This window comes from Neofelis nebulosa, chromosome 15 (genome assembly GCF_028018385.1).
Source record: "Neofelis nebulosa isolate mNeoNeb1 chromosome 15, mNeoNeb1.pri, whole genome shotgun sequence".
In the NCBI taxonomy this organism is placed as follows: domain Eukaryota; kingdom Metazoa; phylum Chordata; class Mammalia; order Carnivora; family Felidae; genus Neofelis; species Neofelis nebulosa.
This window is the reverse complement of record NC_080796.1, coordinates 59,988,980-60,005,572: the sequence shown is the minus strand read 5'-3', so window position 1 is coordinate 60,005,572 and position 16,593 is coordinate 59,988,980. Positions and strand designations below refer to the sequence as shown.

At 37.7% G+C, this 16,593-nt stretch overlaps 1 protein-coding gene across 2 annotated transcripts in view; it reads left to right on the top strand.

Annotated features, from left to right (window-relative positions):
* USH2A (usherin) overlaps positions 1-16,593 on the top strand; it is a 745,506-nt gene that overhangs the window by 513,390 nt on the left and 215,523 nt on the right. For both annotated transcript variants that reach the window (XM_058701414.1, XM_058701413.1), the window contains 3 exons: positions 3,458-3,621; positions 14,538-14,747; positions 16,075-16,277. In XM_058701414.1, the coding sequence (XP_058557397.1) occupies positions 3,458-3,621; positions 14,538-14,747; positions 16,075-16,277 (577 nt within the window). The remainder of the gene's footprint in view (positions 1-3,457; positions 3,622-14,537; positions 14,748-16,074; positions 16,278-16,593) is intronic.

Below are 16,593 nucleotides of genomic sequence, written 5' to 3'. Positions count from 1 at the left end.
AATGGTACATTTTTCAAGACATACCTAGAGAACACGATTAGTATTTGGAGAAGAAATTGGTTGATATGCATACATTTTGCATGAGTATATGATGTCAATCCATCTAACATTTTTTCTTTCATAAGTATTCTCTTATTATTAACGAAATGGCATATCGCATGTGATGTTAATAATCAACACGTAGGTCCATCTAAAAAATAACACACCTTGAGTAGATGAAAAAATACCACTTTAAGCACACTAATATATACATTCTTTTTTGACACGAAGAGATAAAATATAAACTGACCCACGTAGTCGTAAGTATCTATATTAACTAACATAAAGATTAGGTTTGGGATGCCAATGGAAACAGTGTATTTTAGTATTCCATGTATGAGAATCCAAGATCTTATATCCTGAAAATTTTAACTTAACCGTGAAAGTTAAAGAAAATGCAAAAGACAAATACATGAACTTCAAGTCAAATGCCTATTGATTTCTCAATTAAATAAAATAATAAATAGTGGAAAGAATTTAATATTAGAAATTGAGGAGAGTACAGCTTTCTCAGTCATCTTAACTAATGGTATAACCTCAGGCAAAGCCACTTAACTTCTCAGAGTCTTAGTTTTCTTACCTCAAAGATGGAGCAGGTTTTTTATTATTTGAGTTAGAGTCAGGTCTCACTCAAAAATTCTAAATACTGCTTTGCAAACAGGACTTTTCAGTTACATATATCTATATGGCCTCAATTTCTGCTGTGTAGATATAAAGCATGTATTTTACCACACCTAAATTATAATGAAATAGCTTAAATTGCCACATGACAAACTGAGGCCCTACAGAATTTTTTACAATTTATCACTTATTCACCTGATGATATTAATTCCACTTGCAGAAAAGAATCACACAAATGGTATCCATTTAAAGCCATAAAGATTACTAAATGAATAATAGCACAGACATGTGGAAGAAAAATTCAAATATTGTAGGAGGGAAGATTAGGCATCCAGCCTCTAGCTAAATTTGTTTTAAGCCATTTTATGAAGTAAAACACAATTAAAAGTATTTCACTCAGGGAGAGAGCTAATGAAGCCAAGGTCGCTGGTTCAATTCCCATGTGAGCCATTAGCTTTTGTTTCATTCTTTTGTCACAGACTTGCTACCCTCTTAACCCCAACTCACCATCCTTCAAATTCATACTGGTGGTTACAGAGGAAATTTGGTGAGACTGTTTGGATACCTAAGCAAAAATCTATCCCCACTGCCAGAAAAATAACTCAAAGGTCAAGCCCTAGTCATATGACATCATCCAAGTATTGACAGATCAGATTATCCTTAAGATTATTATTGCTATTATTATCACCATCATTATTATGTTGGCAGCATAGCATCATGGCTAAAAGAGCAGGCTCTAGAATCAGACTGCTGGGCTTGAATCTGCACTGTCTCACCAGCTTGACAAATTGGGCAAGTGATTTAACTCTTTGAGCTTTATTTTCCTCATTTTCAAAATAGTTGTCATAATAGCACCTTATGTGGTAATTGTGAGGTAGTGAGTTAATGCATGTGGAAAATTCCTGAAACAAATTGACTACTAAGTAAAGGTTATTATTATCTTTCCAATTGTCTTGGTCCAGTCAACTATTTGGCACTTGCTGAAAGCATTTGCATTAGTTTCCCGGGGTTGCCAGAAACAGACTGGGTGGCATAAAACAACAGAAATTTATTCTCTCACATTTCTGGAAGCTAAGAATCTAAACTCAAGGTGTTGTCAGAGCTATGCTCCCTCCAGTCTCCGAGGAAAAATTGTTCCTCACTTTTTCCAACTTCTGGTCGTCCCAGTTGTTCCTTCGCTTGTGACCGTATAACTTTAATTTCTGCCCCCACTTCACATGGCCTTCTTCTCTCTGTGTGTCCCCCTATGTGTCTCCTTATCAAAAATTTCCTCTGTTTTCTCTTATAAAGATATCAGTCAGTTGAATTTAGGGCTCTCCCAAATCTAGTAAGACCTCAACTTGATTATATCTGCAAAAATCCTATTTCCACCTAAGTTCAGCTCACAGGTACCAGGGGTTACGACTTAAACATATTTTGAGGGTGGACACAATTCAACACATTACAGCTTACACAGCAGAAAAAAAGGAAAGAAAAACATGAGGAGAAAGGGTAAAACAGACAAATGTAGAAATCTGATGCTAGTACTTATTTGGGGAAAACAGATAAACAGCTTCCAAGAAATCCCGAAGCGCTTTCCTGTCACTACAGCAGAGCAACACGTTCCATGTGGCTGAGGCAGAGCCCCATGTCTTTGGGCTGTGAGTGAGATGAGACAAACAGACCTCTACAAAGGTGGGAGCAAAATGCTGGGAGAATCCCGACAGTTATTTTGCAGAATCCTGCAAATGGCGTCTACTCTTTGTCATGCCTGATGAGTTGTGACTCACCGAGACAAATTCCACAGGCCCCACATTGGATACAAGGCATCCTGGATGATGTGGGAAACCCAAATAAGGTGACGATGATCTGAAACCAGCACTCGTCCTGAGTACTGGATGGCTCCGGGAATAGTTATGTGTCATGCAACACGTTTAAGCAAGTTTCCCGATCCAAGCTATTGTCCAGACGGGGTCTATAAATAACATATGACTGTGTCTAGAAATAACATCTTCCTATCTGGGCGGTTTTGAACCAAACAAAGAGAGCATGATAGTCTTCTGCCTGTAAGAACCAAAAAGGATAAAGAATTGATGGCTTTACTCAATCATTGATTTTGTATATGACTTGGGAAATATTCGTCATATGACATTTCCATACCCAGTACCCACTTTGCTCCTTCTGCAAAGCAATATTCAGCTTCCACTGTACTGACTCAAGGAAATATGTTCACACGATTGCAAAATACAGCTCGCTATAGCAAAACTCTCCGCGGGAGAATGTTGTACACTTTGGTCACAGTTACGATTTAATTTAGGGGTTTATCTATCTTCCAATGAGATTATGGGGAGAAAGTATAGGTACAGGAAGAAAACGGTGATGAGGGATTCTGATATTTGAAAATGGATGAGTTTCCCCCAAAAGAAGAGCATAAAACTCTCTGGATCAAATTCAGATAGAAAGCTGGCAGGTTGCCAGATTTGTAATTGCATCTTGAATTGAGCTGTAATCCTTACCACTTCTGAAAACAATAAGAATGAGAAAATGATAAGCTGCATTTGTTTTAAACAGTGGGTGTTTGCTTTAGCATTCCTAATAAAATATTTTTCCTGACACTCTGGTGAAGGCTCCAGAGTTACGAAAACAGTGATATGCCTTTGTGTAGGGAGGAAAAGGAAGATAATTCTATTTTTTAGGGGAAACAGAAAATTGTGCATTTTGAAGGAAATCCTGTATTCTGTGAGGAAAAAGAAAATTGTGTGTTTTGTTTGCTGTAAAAGAGAAATTTATAATGACCTTTTAAAAAACAACCTTTTAGGTTTACAACGTACGAGTATAAGGTCTTTGTACACAACGGCGTGGGTTTTACACCAAGCCAACCAGCTACCGTGACGACATTAGCTGGTCTTCCAGAGAGGGGAGCCAATCTCACTGCAAATGTTCTTAACCACACAGCCATAGATGTGACATGGGCTAAACCGAGTAAGTAAGCTTCTCATGCCTTTCTTTCCCCTTAATGTATTAGTACCAAAAATGAATTTAAAATAGACATGTTAAACACACACACACACACAGCAAAAAGCCAAGATTTCTGCGCTGTTCTTCAGAGTCAGACTCTCTCTCCCTGCTTCTACATCCTTCCTGGGGCTTCTCTACCTCTTCCATTCCTTTTGGTTGGAAGTGTATTTTCTGTCAGACCAGCCAGTTGTATTGAAATGGCCACATATTAATTTGATACAGTGCAATATTGTGCACTGTCCTAAAAAAAGCTCTGCCCTCCATCTTGTAACTCCTCACTTATTAGCAAGAACCACTGAGTAGCGTTGTAATGTGAGGGATTTTTCTGAGTGAATCATCTTCAACCCTGGTTGTAGGCACAATTCCAGCTTGGCACAGGAAAATGGAGCCTGGACGTCATCACTGGACTTGCTTCCATAATGCAGGGGGTTCACCCTGGCCCCATTCAGAACATACCTTTATGGGCAGTTAAAACAGCTCACAGATGGATCTAATCTGCTCGGCCACTTTTTAGAAACCACAATAACTGAAGTTTCAGGTCTAGTTGGCCAATAGAGTAGCATTTAATAGTGAACCTGTTAATTTGTAGTGATCCATTATCATAATCCGAAAATAACAACACGTGGGGTGCCTGGGTGGCTCAGTTAAGGGTGCGACTTCTGCTGGGTCATGATCTCGCAGTCCATGACTTCCAGCTTGCTTCAGATTCTGTGCCTCCCTCTCTCTGTGGCCCTCCCCCTCTCACACTCTCTCTGTCTCTCTGTCTCTCTGTTTCTCAAAAATAAATAAACATTAAAAAATATTAAAAAACAGAAAACAACCCCGTTTATCATGGAAATATGTATTGTAACCATTCTTCTAAGTATCAGTAGTACCAAATATTGAGAAATACCTGATTTAGAAATCCCCAGTTAAAATGTTTCTCTTATGAAAGAAAACTGTACCCACCAGGGTAATTATCTACTATTACATAGAAAGATACAAGTCTACTCCTGGTTGGTGAGTAGCAACCACGTGATTTTGACTCAACTTTTGAGTTTTGTTACAGCCTAAGACATGCTTCCTGTACCACTGAGAACATCTGAGTGAATTTGCTTTCATGTTGCATCAGGTGCGAATTAAAACCAGTATTAGGCGACATTAATTGTAAATTAAAATCTGTACTGGTTGTGTTGATCTCCGTTGCCGCTAAGTAACCCTAGGGTTTTTATAAGGTTGCAGGTTTCTAATAATCAGTGTCACCTTTATTGGGATCTCTTAAACCATTTGAATGGAAGAACGGAAGTTAATTGATGCTTATGATTACCCTCTGAGACACCTCTGGGAAAAATATGAAGTTTTTATCTGGAGATGGATTGTTATGATATATTTTCCCTCATCTCCCTCTTCCTCTACTTTACCCACCCCACCTGGTTCATCTTAAGAGCCTGCTCATAAAGGTGGATGTCCTGCCCCTCATCTGACATTTGAATACTGCTGTTAAGATCCAGCTGCTGAATTTTCGCCAATATAGGTCCTTTACGTTGTAATTGGAAGCCCGAAGTAAGCATGCTTATAAAAACTGACAAACCTAATGGATCTGCAGCAGCTCACTGAAGTTTCATTACCTTGGTAATCCGAACCTCTGACCTTCGGGATGTAGGTAATGCAATCTGCCGTTATTTCCATTCATACCTTGGAAATATTTCAGATAACTATTTGTGAGCACAAAGGTTAACTCTCAGAAGAGGGTCAGCTCTTCGAAAGCTTGTTGCGTTATCATTTTCTTCCTCTGTGCAACCTGCTCGCCTAAGTAAATTAACTGGTCGCTCCTCGGTGATAGGGCCACCTAGTTTTGGTGATTTAAATGCAAGTTGTTTTCTTGATTCGCAGAATACATTTGGCACATTGTTTAATATGCTACAAGGCAGGAAACTATGGGTTGAAAGTCAGCTGGATAAATTTATAAATATTTACTTATTAAAAATTGTTTTTCACAAAAACATAAAATGCATTTTAAAAAACCATATTCTTTCTAAATTATCACCTCCTTATGTACACACCATTTTGGTACCTGTATATTTCTGCTAAATTTTTACTAACCACGGATGAACAGGAATGTTATTGAACATTCTAGAAGCACCCATTTTAAACTTTTGCATCTCGGGGCGCCTGGGTGGCTCAGTTGGTTAAGCGTCCAATTTCGGCTCAGGTCATGATCTCATAGTTCCTGAGTTAGAGCCCCACATCGAGCTCTGCGCTGAGCTCAGAGCCTGGAGCCTGCTTCAGATTCTGTCTCCTGTTTTCTCTCCCCCTCCCCCTCCTCTGGGAGCTCACACTCCGTCTCTGTGTCTCTCTCAAAAATAAACAAACATTGAAAACAATTTTTTAAACTTTTGCATCGTTATGTGATATCGTGTGAGGTACACGCATCCCCACATTTCTTCAATTCAGTTTTAGGGTACATGTTGCAAACTGACAGCACATAGGCCACATTTACTCCCCCCTCCCCCCTACACTGTTTTGTCTGTAGTATTTTTAAAAAAATAACAATCAGAAGGTCTCACATAATGATGATGATTTGAGGATTGGTTTGAAAAATCAATTGATTGTGTGAAACTATTCCTGCATTGCTGGAGGAATAATACCAATTGTCACTGACTAATGGCTTCTGCTTCAGACAGGTCACATGCTTTCTGTCTTCCTGGTCCCCATAGGGATAGGAGGTTCTTATCCCTGTTAGATATAATAAAAGAAAATATTTCAGCCTAAATGAAATACCATGAAGATAAGTTATATTAGTGAAAAAAATCATATTTTTATAAAAAGAGATACAAAAATACCTTCAGTTAAATTATACATGCCATTCTCAGAAAGGCCCTATGAGATAGAAACTGGAACTTTGTAATTCACTCAACATTATAGTTAGTAAGCAGTCTTCCCAAACTCAAACTAATCAAGTTTCAGCTATTTCTCATGCATTTTGCCTCAATGGTTATGAACATTTGCTGAGTGATTTATTAAGATCCTCCACACTTTGACTCTAAAATAAACAGACAAATAAGAAAATGCCCATGAGGGGATGCGGTGGAAAGGCAGCACGTCTCCTGAGGTCACCTCACTAACAAGGTCACCCATGGCCAGAATAGACCAAGAAGGCACTGGAGGTAGTGAGAGAGGAAGGGACTGAAAAAAGAGGAATGAAAAATCATCCAAATGCTGTTCATCTACCATCCATCAAAAGCTCACCCCAACCTTCGGGTGTTCACATCTTGTACCACATCTCCCTCCCTTTCCATCTCTCTCCTTCCTCTTTTTCACCTGCCCTCTCCTCTTTCTCCTTTTCTCTTCTACCTTTCTATGTCTTTCCTTTCCTTCCTTTTTCTTCCACAGACATTTATTTAGGACTTCTTTCTGTCCTGGGCACTGGTAGTACAGTGATGGCTGACATTACTCCTGCATTACAATATCTCAGTAAACTCTCTGGAAAATTCACAAAGTATGAAGGTGTCACCATTAAGAGAGCAAGTTTAAATCCACAAGAAAGGCATCTTCATCATCTTGATCTCTTAGTCAGAAGCTACCAAATTTTGAAGAATTTAGACTGTCCTAAATTCAGAAGAATTTCTGACTTTGTCTGAATTTATCTTGTTCGAATGCCAATACATATCAATAATTTCCAATGTCAGCCCTTTTTTTGTTGGTTTATTTATTTATTTTGAGAGAAAGAGAGAGCATGAGGAGGGGAGGGGTAGAGAGGGAGGGAGGGAATCCCAAAAGGTTCCACCCTGTCAGTGCAAAGCCCCGTGAGGGGCCCCATCTCATGAACCTTGAGATCATGACCTGAGCCTAAACCAAAGATGAATGCTTAACTGACCGGGCCACCCAGGTGCCCCTGATGTCAACTCCTTTAAAAAGCATCCACCGTTGTTGGTGCACCTTGTTCCTTACTCTTCCTCCTTCACTACAGTTATCAAAGCAAATAGGCTGTGTTTGCCTTTTCCGTGGGCTGCCCTCTTGTTCACTTGTGTGCCTGTTGTAACCTGACCTTCCCTTATACTTTACTGACATGGTGCTCTTGAAGTCCTCACCTCATGATCCCATCCAAAGTTCTCTTCTCTATGCCATCCCATTGTGTTTCTCTGCCTGTCAATCTAGAGACTACACTTAACCAGCCTTGGAGTTGGTTGTGGCCATGTGCCTGTGTTTATGCCAATAAAATGTGAAAAGAAATTTGTATGTCATTCTGTGTCATAGTCACAAAACATTGGGCAGATGCCTATCTGTTCTTTCTTCATGATTTCCCTGAACTGGAATGTAGACATGGCAATGTTCGCAGTTTCAACTCAGCAGGCATGGACATAAGACATCCAGAGCCCCATAAGAGAAAGAACTAGGATTGTTGAAATGGAACACAATCTGATTCACTCACCTTGGGGCTATTATGTGAGTTATAAATTAACATCTATTTTATTTAAATCACTTTATTGGTGAGCTTCTTGGTTACCTCAGCTTTGATAACTATCTCAGTCTGTGTTTGCTCATATCAATTCACTTAAGGAGCAGAAATTATCTATCCTGTTTCCATTGCCAAATGTAAAATGATGAATAATTAACACATCTCATATACAATTTCCTTTAAATACAATTTGCTCTGGCAGGCTATTGATAGGAGCTAGGACATGAGAGATGAAAGTAGCTCATGAGGTTTCCAAAATGCAGTTATTTGTTTCTGATTGATGCTACCTAGATAGAAAGCACGAGATACCTTTTTGAGAAAAAGGAGGAACCTGGCTGGGATCACTGGCCAAGAGGATCTTCCCAACTCTTTATGTGAGCAGTTTTACCCTCAAGCAGAGTCCAAGTAAAGAATTTTCTCAAGAAGTAGTTTGATTAAAAAACAATTGTTTTTTTTTATTAAGTAAACTTTACTGCCAACATACGGCTTGAACTCACAACCCAGAGATCAAGAGTCACACGCTCTACCAACTGACCCAGCCAGGTGCCCCACAAGAAGTAGTTTTGATAATCTCACATTTTCTAAGAAGTATTTAGTTGATGACCCAGAGCTCTGAACCATAGAACGTGGGAAATTGGACACTAATTTGAGAATCTATGAGCAAGACACTTCTATTATAATATAACCTTAGTGGAATCCCACCAAATTTTTAAATTTGGACAACATTACCTCCCAATGCACCTGCTAATGAGAAATGTGGCTGAAGAATTCAATGCTAGACAAATTTGGACACCTATAGAATGGAGTGGTTTACTGTAATTGCCCTAGATCAGATCACAGACATTTTTGAAAAAGCCAGATAGTAAATACTTTAGGCTTTGCAGGCTACAGACAGCCTGTGTTGCAACTGCTCAACTTTGCCATTGTAGCGCTAAAGCAGCAATAGACAACACTTAAACAAGCATGGCTGTGTGCCAGTAACAGTTTATTATGGACACTGAAATAACATTTTCATATAATTTTCACATGTCACAAAATACTATTCTTCTTTTGATTTTCCCCCCAACCATTTAAAAATGTAAAAACCATTTTTAGTTTGCAGGTTATATATAAACAGATTTGGCCTATAGGCCAGATTTTGCCCAGAGACTATCATTGGCTGACCCTAGTTTAGATACTAAAAATCTAGAGGATAATAATTGATATTAACAATAATCTTTAAAAAGAATCCAACAGCATTAAAGAGAATAATCTAAGTGCTTTTGCAGGAGGACTTTCAACTAGCCCACCTAACAGCTGCTTTAAAATTATTTAGGAATCTACTACAAAGGAGAGGGGATTGTTGTATATTTGAGAATCTGCTACAGCTAAGACCAATTTTTTTTAAGCTTATTTATTTATTTTTCGAGAGGAAGAGAGAGCATGAACAGGGGCAGAGAGAGAGAAGGAGAGAGAATCCCAGGCAGGCTCAGTGCTGTCAGCACAGAGCCCAGTGCAGGGCTCGATCTCTTGAACTGTGAGATCATGACCTGAGCCAAAACCAAGAGTCAGACACTTGATTGACTGAGCCACCCAGGTGCCCCTAAGACCACATTTCTGGCCAACGCATACAGATTACCACCCAAAATGGCATTTAATAACAAAAATTGTGTCCAGAGGTTATGACCTTCTTCTTCAGTTCACTGAGATTGACCTGATTGATATGCTACAGTTAGAGCAACACCTTTACTCAGATAAATTTATGTGTTCTATAAAATATGCGTTGCACAAAATAGGATTAGAATATCTGAACAAATATAACCTCATGGGAAATCCTCATTTTTTTCTTATTGCTTCAAACACAAGCTGGCGTGTATACCTCCAAATCATGTAACTCTAACTCAGATATTCACACTTTAATTTCTAAGTCTACCTAGTTGCCACAAAATCACTTAAAATTCAAGAAGTCTCAAGTGAATCAAGTATCAAATCCTGCATCCCATAATTGCTACTGTGTTTTCTATTGTATGTAATGGGATTCACACAGAAACCAAAACCATAAATCTGAGGATTCTGAAGCTCTTCCTCATCCCTTCTAACCTCTCTGGAGCCACTTAGGGACCTTGACTCCTTCCATCTAGTAGGTCCACCATTCCATGGGCCTTCCCAAGTCCTCTAGGTGGAAAAACTAAACACAATCAGAGATGGTCGGTTTCTCCAACAGTGGCATAAACTGGTCACATGACCTCACCCAGATGCAGGGAGCCCAGAAAATATATTCTGGCTATTTGACAAGAAGACAAAAACATGGGTGTTAGTGAAAGCTAAATTTTATCCCCTATAATCAGTTCTAAAGTTAAATTGTTATGTGTCCCATTAATGCTATTGATAGTTACTGCTATCTTTCTCTATTTTTCCATGATGTTCTATTTTATGTATGATACAGGATTCAGTGTACTGTTACTTTCCTTGCCCTTCTCACTTTCCATTTTTAATGTCTGATTTGTAAATTATTATATAATTATTTTTTCATAATTATTTTCTCTAAATAGTTTCAATTTTCTTTATCAATTCCAAATTTTCTCAATCTTGAATTTGGGATTTTTAATTACTTTTTTGTCTTCTGGATAATATTGTTGGGGAAATTTTATCATTAACGGTAAATAAATTCATTATCCTTAGTTGTTTTTTTTTTTTTTTTTTTTTTTTTTTTTTTTTTTTTTTTTTTTTTTTTTTTTCCCTACATAAGGAAGTCTCTCTGTCGTATTTGCACATAATGACTTGGATGTGTATGAAATTCTTGGATCAAAATATTTTTCCTCAAAACTTGATGAAATTGCTATACTGTCTTCAAACATTTGATGTTCCAGATGAGAAGCTAAACCTCATCTGATATTTTCTCCTTTGTAGATGATCTTTTATTTTATTTTATTTATTTTAAACTTTATTTATTTACTTGAGAGAGAGAGGAGAGAGAGCACAAGCCAGGAAGGGGCAGAGAGGGAAGGAGAGAGAGAATCCTAAGCAGGATCCACAGGGTCAGTGCAGAACCCAACACGGGGCTTGATCTCACGACCTGTGGGATCATGAACTGAGCTGCAATCAACAGTCAGATGCTGAACTGACTGAGCCACCCATGCCCCCCTGTAGATAATCTCTCAATTTTTAGCTTACCTTTGAAATGTTATAGTGTTCCATTAAATGTCTGTGTTTGGATATATTTCCATTATTTTGATCAAAACTGCATTAATCTATTGAATTTATGGACATAAGCCTTTTTGGGGGGTATGGTTTCATGAGGTATTTTATGTCCATGATTATTTATTCCATGTATTTTTCAAGTTGATTAGGTATTTTTGTTCTCTGCCCTCAATATCTGTAATTCTGACTTTCACTGATTTCTTCTCAGTTGTTTTCCTCTTTATTCTTTCCAACTGTGCATTTTTAACTCCTCTCTTTTCTACTTGCCATGCAGATTCAGCCATTGCTTTTTATGTTTCCTCGCTTTCTTATTTAAGCAAGATGACTTAACATCTCTGTCTTCATGTCTGGCTTTTCAAGATTACGTACACATTTCCTAGAGGCTTCTTTTTCAGAAAGGCATCTCCCTTTTGTTATTTTTAAGAACCCAAAGCAAATGTTTTGTAAAACTTTCATTCTCAGAGAAGTAATACACACACAAATCTGCTTTTGAAAGTTCTAGACAATGTTTTCCTATCTTATACCGTGAAGAAGCCTTGTAACTTAATATTTTTCTTTTAAAAAAGGGAACTGTATTCAGGCTTAGCTTTTACCAATACACAAGGAGGGTGAGATTTACTTGGCTCCTCATTCCAGCTATTTCTGTTCTAATAGCATTCCTCTCTCAGAGGTAGACTCAAGGTCAGCAGCCTTTAATTTTGTGCTGGACTATTGAACTGAGGATGTATCTTCTATTTCCTAGACAGTCCAGTGACTTGGGAAGAACCCACTGAAGTTTAAAAACACGTTTGAACAATGAAAACACATACTCTTATGTGTGTACGCCTGCAAGAACTTCTCATCAGATGACTAGGCTATGAAAATATAATATGTTCCTATAATTTTTCTGTGTTTTGGACTCTGTACTCTACTGTCTAAATGAATGAGGAAAAAGAAATGTTGAAGTAGATGTTGGTGAGAGGCAAGACGTGCAGAAATCTGGCGCTTTTTGCCCAGAGATGCTGCCTGTTTCAGGTTATAGAGGTCTCTATATCATGGAGTAAGACATAACCAATGGAACTGAATCACCATCTTTTTCTATAGTTGGGGGGACAACAGATTTTTTTCTATTTCAGATGGGTTGACATATGGTACATGGGTAAGAATGGGCATTTAATAGAATTTTATCCACATATTAACATACGATCTTTGCTCATCTTGAACTTTCAGTGCTAGTTGCAATATTTTTGATGTATATACATAGGTACATTGATTGGAACTTGATGGAAAAGACATCAAGCGCATTTAATAACCCAGGTAATACCCATTTATATTTGCAAGTTTGAAAGCACTGCATTAAATTGTATCTTTAGGGCTTGGATTTCTAACCAGAGTCCTCATTTAACAAACTAAAATTTTACAACATGTACATCAAATCCAGTGAATTTTCCATTATATCTCAACTGCTATAAATCAATGAGTAATGCAACTGTAAGCCAGTAGAAAATAATTAAAAATGAAAGAAGGAACTTTTGCACTCATAGCACCAATGGCTTTGCTATACTTGACTAATATCATCTGGGAAAATATTGATGGTTATGAATAACCAGTTCCTGCCAATACATAATAATGACCTCATTATTGAAGGTGCTTACATTTTGTGACATCAGAAAAAAACAAATCTTATCCTCAGAGTTTTCCAGATTCATTGCTAAAGATCTCTTACTATAAACTCTTTCACATATGCTAACATACCAAACCTTTTCAACTATTGCTTGAGCTAAAATCAAAGCAGTAATGTGCTCAGCATTCAGTCTTTATGCAAAACCCTCAAGATCTTAATGAAAAGCGGTCCTTAAAAGAAAGCCATATGTTCTCTAAAGCCGTCTTGCGCTACATGGCCATGTATTATGATCTTGTATCAGAGACACTGTACTTAAATAACCATAAAGAGTAATGCCACATTTTCCTTTCAGTCCTTAGACTAGTGCTACTGAACTGTTTTGACACATACTTTTACATACAATTTCAGGCTCGTAAACCAACATTCTACCTCCAATTCTAACATGAACCAAGATAATAGTTTCTGCATAAGGTCTTTGAAAATAATACTGATGTAAGGAGAGCAGTATACTATACTATTTCCTAAAAAATAATACTAATATAAGTAGAACATTGTACTACTTATACTATTTCCGACCTAAGAAAATATGGCTTTTTTAATGTTTATTTATTTCTTTTGAAAGAGAGAGAAAGAGAGAGAGAGAGAGAGAGAGAGAGAGAGGCAGGTAGAGAGGGAGAGAAAGAATTTCAAGCAGGCTTTGTCAGCACAGAGCCCAACCTGGAGCCCGATCCAGTGAACTGCAAGATCATGACTGACCCAAAATCAAGAGTTGCATGCTCAACCAACTGAGTCACCCAGGTACCCCCAAAATATGGCTGTTTTATGTCTTCTTTTTAAAGCATCATTGTAAAAAGGTAATGAGAAACAGAGCTTAGGCCAAAGAAGTTGAAATCGGGTGAAAGAGGAAAAAAGAAAACAGTAGCCTGGTTTTTGAAAGGATGACGGTTGAGGAATTGATGAGTTATATTTGTCAGACAGTAAGTGATTGATTTGACATCTTTTCAGCATTTGTCTACATCATAGAAACACAATGAAGTAGGAGAAAAGAATGAGAACCTTGATAAAATTCAAGTATCATCCTGGGATCCTACTGAACAAATCCTTAAGGAGAGCGTGCTGTATCACTCTGCTACATCAAGAGTGTATATAATAGGATATCAGTCCAATGTTCTTTTAGGTATCATTTAGCAGATTTTGTTAGCAACTTTTAAAAATGCCTCAAGTTCTAGGATATGTGTGACGATATGCCTTTAATTGTATTAGCATAGACTTCTCTCAAGGATGATATTACTTAGAAACAGAAGTTGTTCCATGTATTGAATATTTTATTTTACTCTTAGTTTCCTTTTGTAAGTGTTACATTGCAGTTTTGAGAATTAGTTGAATAACTATAAGTAACATAATTAAAATATTTAAAGGAAATTTAAAATTTTATTTTCCTATAAGGATAAGTATCTATGCAATTAATTACGGGATGAGGGGGAAAAAATTCACTTCGTTAAAAAAAAAAAGAAACCAGCACCACCAAAAAGAAGTTTCCATGAGCTTTCCATTGTCCCCTTCTAGAAATAGCTAAAGATAAAATTTATTTTCTATCTTTTCCCCTGAGAACCTTTCAGATCAGCCACATTTACAGTATCCTGCATTTATTGTCAACAGCTTTTCAAGACCTACAAGGTGATGTTGAATATTATACACTTTTTTGGAGTTCTGCTACCTCAAATGAATCTCTAAAAATCCTCCCAGATGTAAACTCTCATGTCATCGGCCACTTAAATCCAAACACAGAGTATCGGATTTTTATCTCTGTCTTCAATGGAGTCCACAGCATCAGTGGTGATGTATTGTGTGCAACCACTTTCGATGGGGGTGAGTCCAGACTTCAAGGGACCCTTGGCTTCAGAGATGCAAATGAAATTGATTGATTCTTGCTGAGGTTGAGATCAGTCATCCCTCCATTATAAAATTTCCGGTGTTGGAGGGAAGGGGGTTGGGGCTAAAACGCTTAAGTGCTTGCTGTCGTCAAGTGGCAGATCAATACGTGGTCCCTTAGAGACAGTAGCACAAGGCTCTAATAATGGGATATTAGCCCAGTTTGTTCCTGTTCTTTTCAGTGTATGCTTAGTTTGGAGCTGAGTTCACATCAATAAATGGTGACATTTAGAAACATTTTGTTCTAAACATTTGCTCTTAGAAGCAGTATGCTTTTCAAAACGACAGCCAAACACAGTGAGGGCTCTCCCTGAGTCACCAGAAATGGTAGGTGGAGGTTCAGCCACTGAGAAAAATTGCCTCTGACTCATTTCTAAGCCAGTTAGCAAGGGGGAGGAAGCAAGGGAAGCAACTTGTGAATCTGAAATGTGTTTGGAATGGTCTTTCTAATCTTTTTGGCTTTATAAAGTCTCATTATAAACATTATAATATCATTACCTCCCAAGCAAGTGTTCCAGGTCATTAGCAGAGCACTTTAAGTGTGGAACCCATTTCCCTTTGTGGTGCCAAAGGTCGACACCTTTTGTTTATAAAATAGAATGGATCACAAGGACAATTTTTCAACTAGTTAAGATGGGTTCTTATGATAAAAATAGGTCTTTGCATAGTTATTTCTGACATGCTTGAATAATTGTGTAATTTAACGCCAAGCAAGATTTTTTTCCTAATGTTAGATTTCATCATTACCTATGGTAATCAACATTCAAAATCATTTACATAATGACAATATTGCATTATTGCTTCATATTGCTTGAGTTACAAGCTAGTAACATCAAATGATTTTTTTACGTTCCACCAGCCTCAGCCTCAATGTATTTGAGTTTTATTTTTTGCTTAAGGAGCAAATTTTCTTTCCTTTTCCCTGGGAGGTATGGCGTGAAGGGATGGGAAAAGAGACAAATAATAGATATGTGTTGGTGGTGCAGATGGGTGAATAATTTATCATCATATCCCACTGGTCACATAGTATTGAAGATTAGCACTATGCTGGTGGTATAAAGCATTTTACCACCAATTCTTATGGTTTCTGACTGAGAGTATAATAAGCCAATTTACAGAGGACTACAGACTGTGATAACTTCATCAGAGAAAAGCAGATAAGCAAGGAACCCTTTGCAAAACCTAAATACTAATCTGCATTTAGTTTAACAAGTGCTTTTTCAGAGACAGCTGGAGTTTATTCAGTTTCTTCCTTTAATTCTAGAGCCTCAGGGCATGCTTCCTCCAGAGGTTGTCATCATCAACAGTACATCTGTACGTGTCATCTGGACATCTCCTTCAAACCCAAATGGCGTTATCACTGAATATTCTGTCTATGTAAATAATAAGCTCTACAAGACTGGAATGAATGTGCCTGGGTCTTTCATTCTGAGAGACCTGTCTCCCTTCACAATCTATGACATTCAGGTTAGAACACTGTTTTTTGATGGCTAAGTTTATAGGTGTGTTAAATAAAACATTGCCAGGCTATGTCTCTAAGTGGATACCTTCCGTCTTGGTTACAGATTATTTATTTACCGGGGAAGGGGAGAGAAAAGAGGGAAATTGATTAGGATTAAATCTGTTTGCTGTGGGCAAACACATGAGTCTCAGGAGAGAAGGTAATGGTAATATGGAAAACGATGGTGATGATATTCTTGCCGGCAAAATGAGGCAAATCACATATTTGCAGTAAATCTTGCTAAGCAGTTCACCTTATCCTGATTCTTTTACTGATATCAAA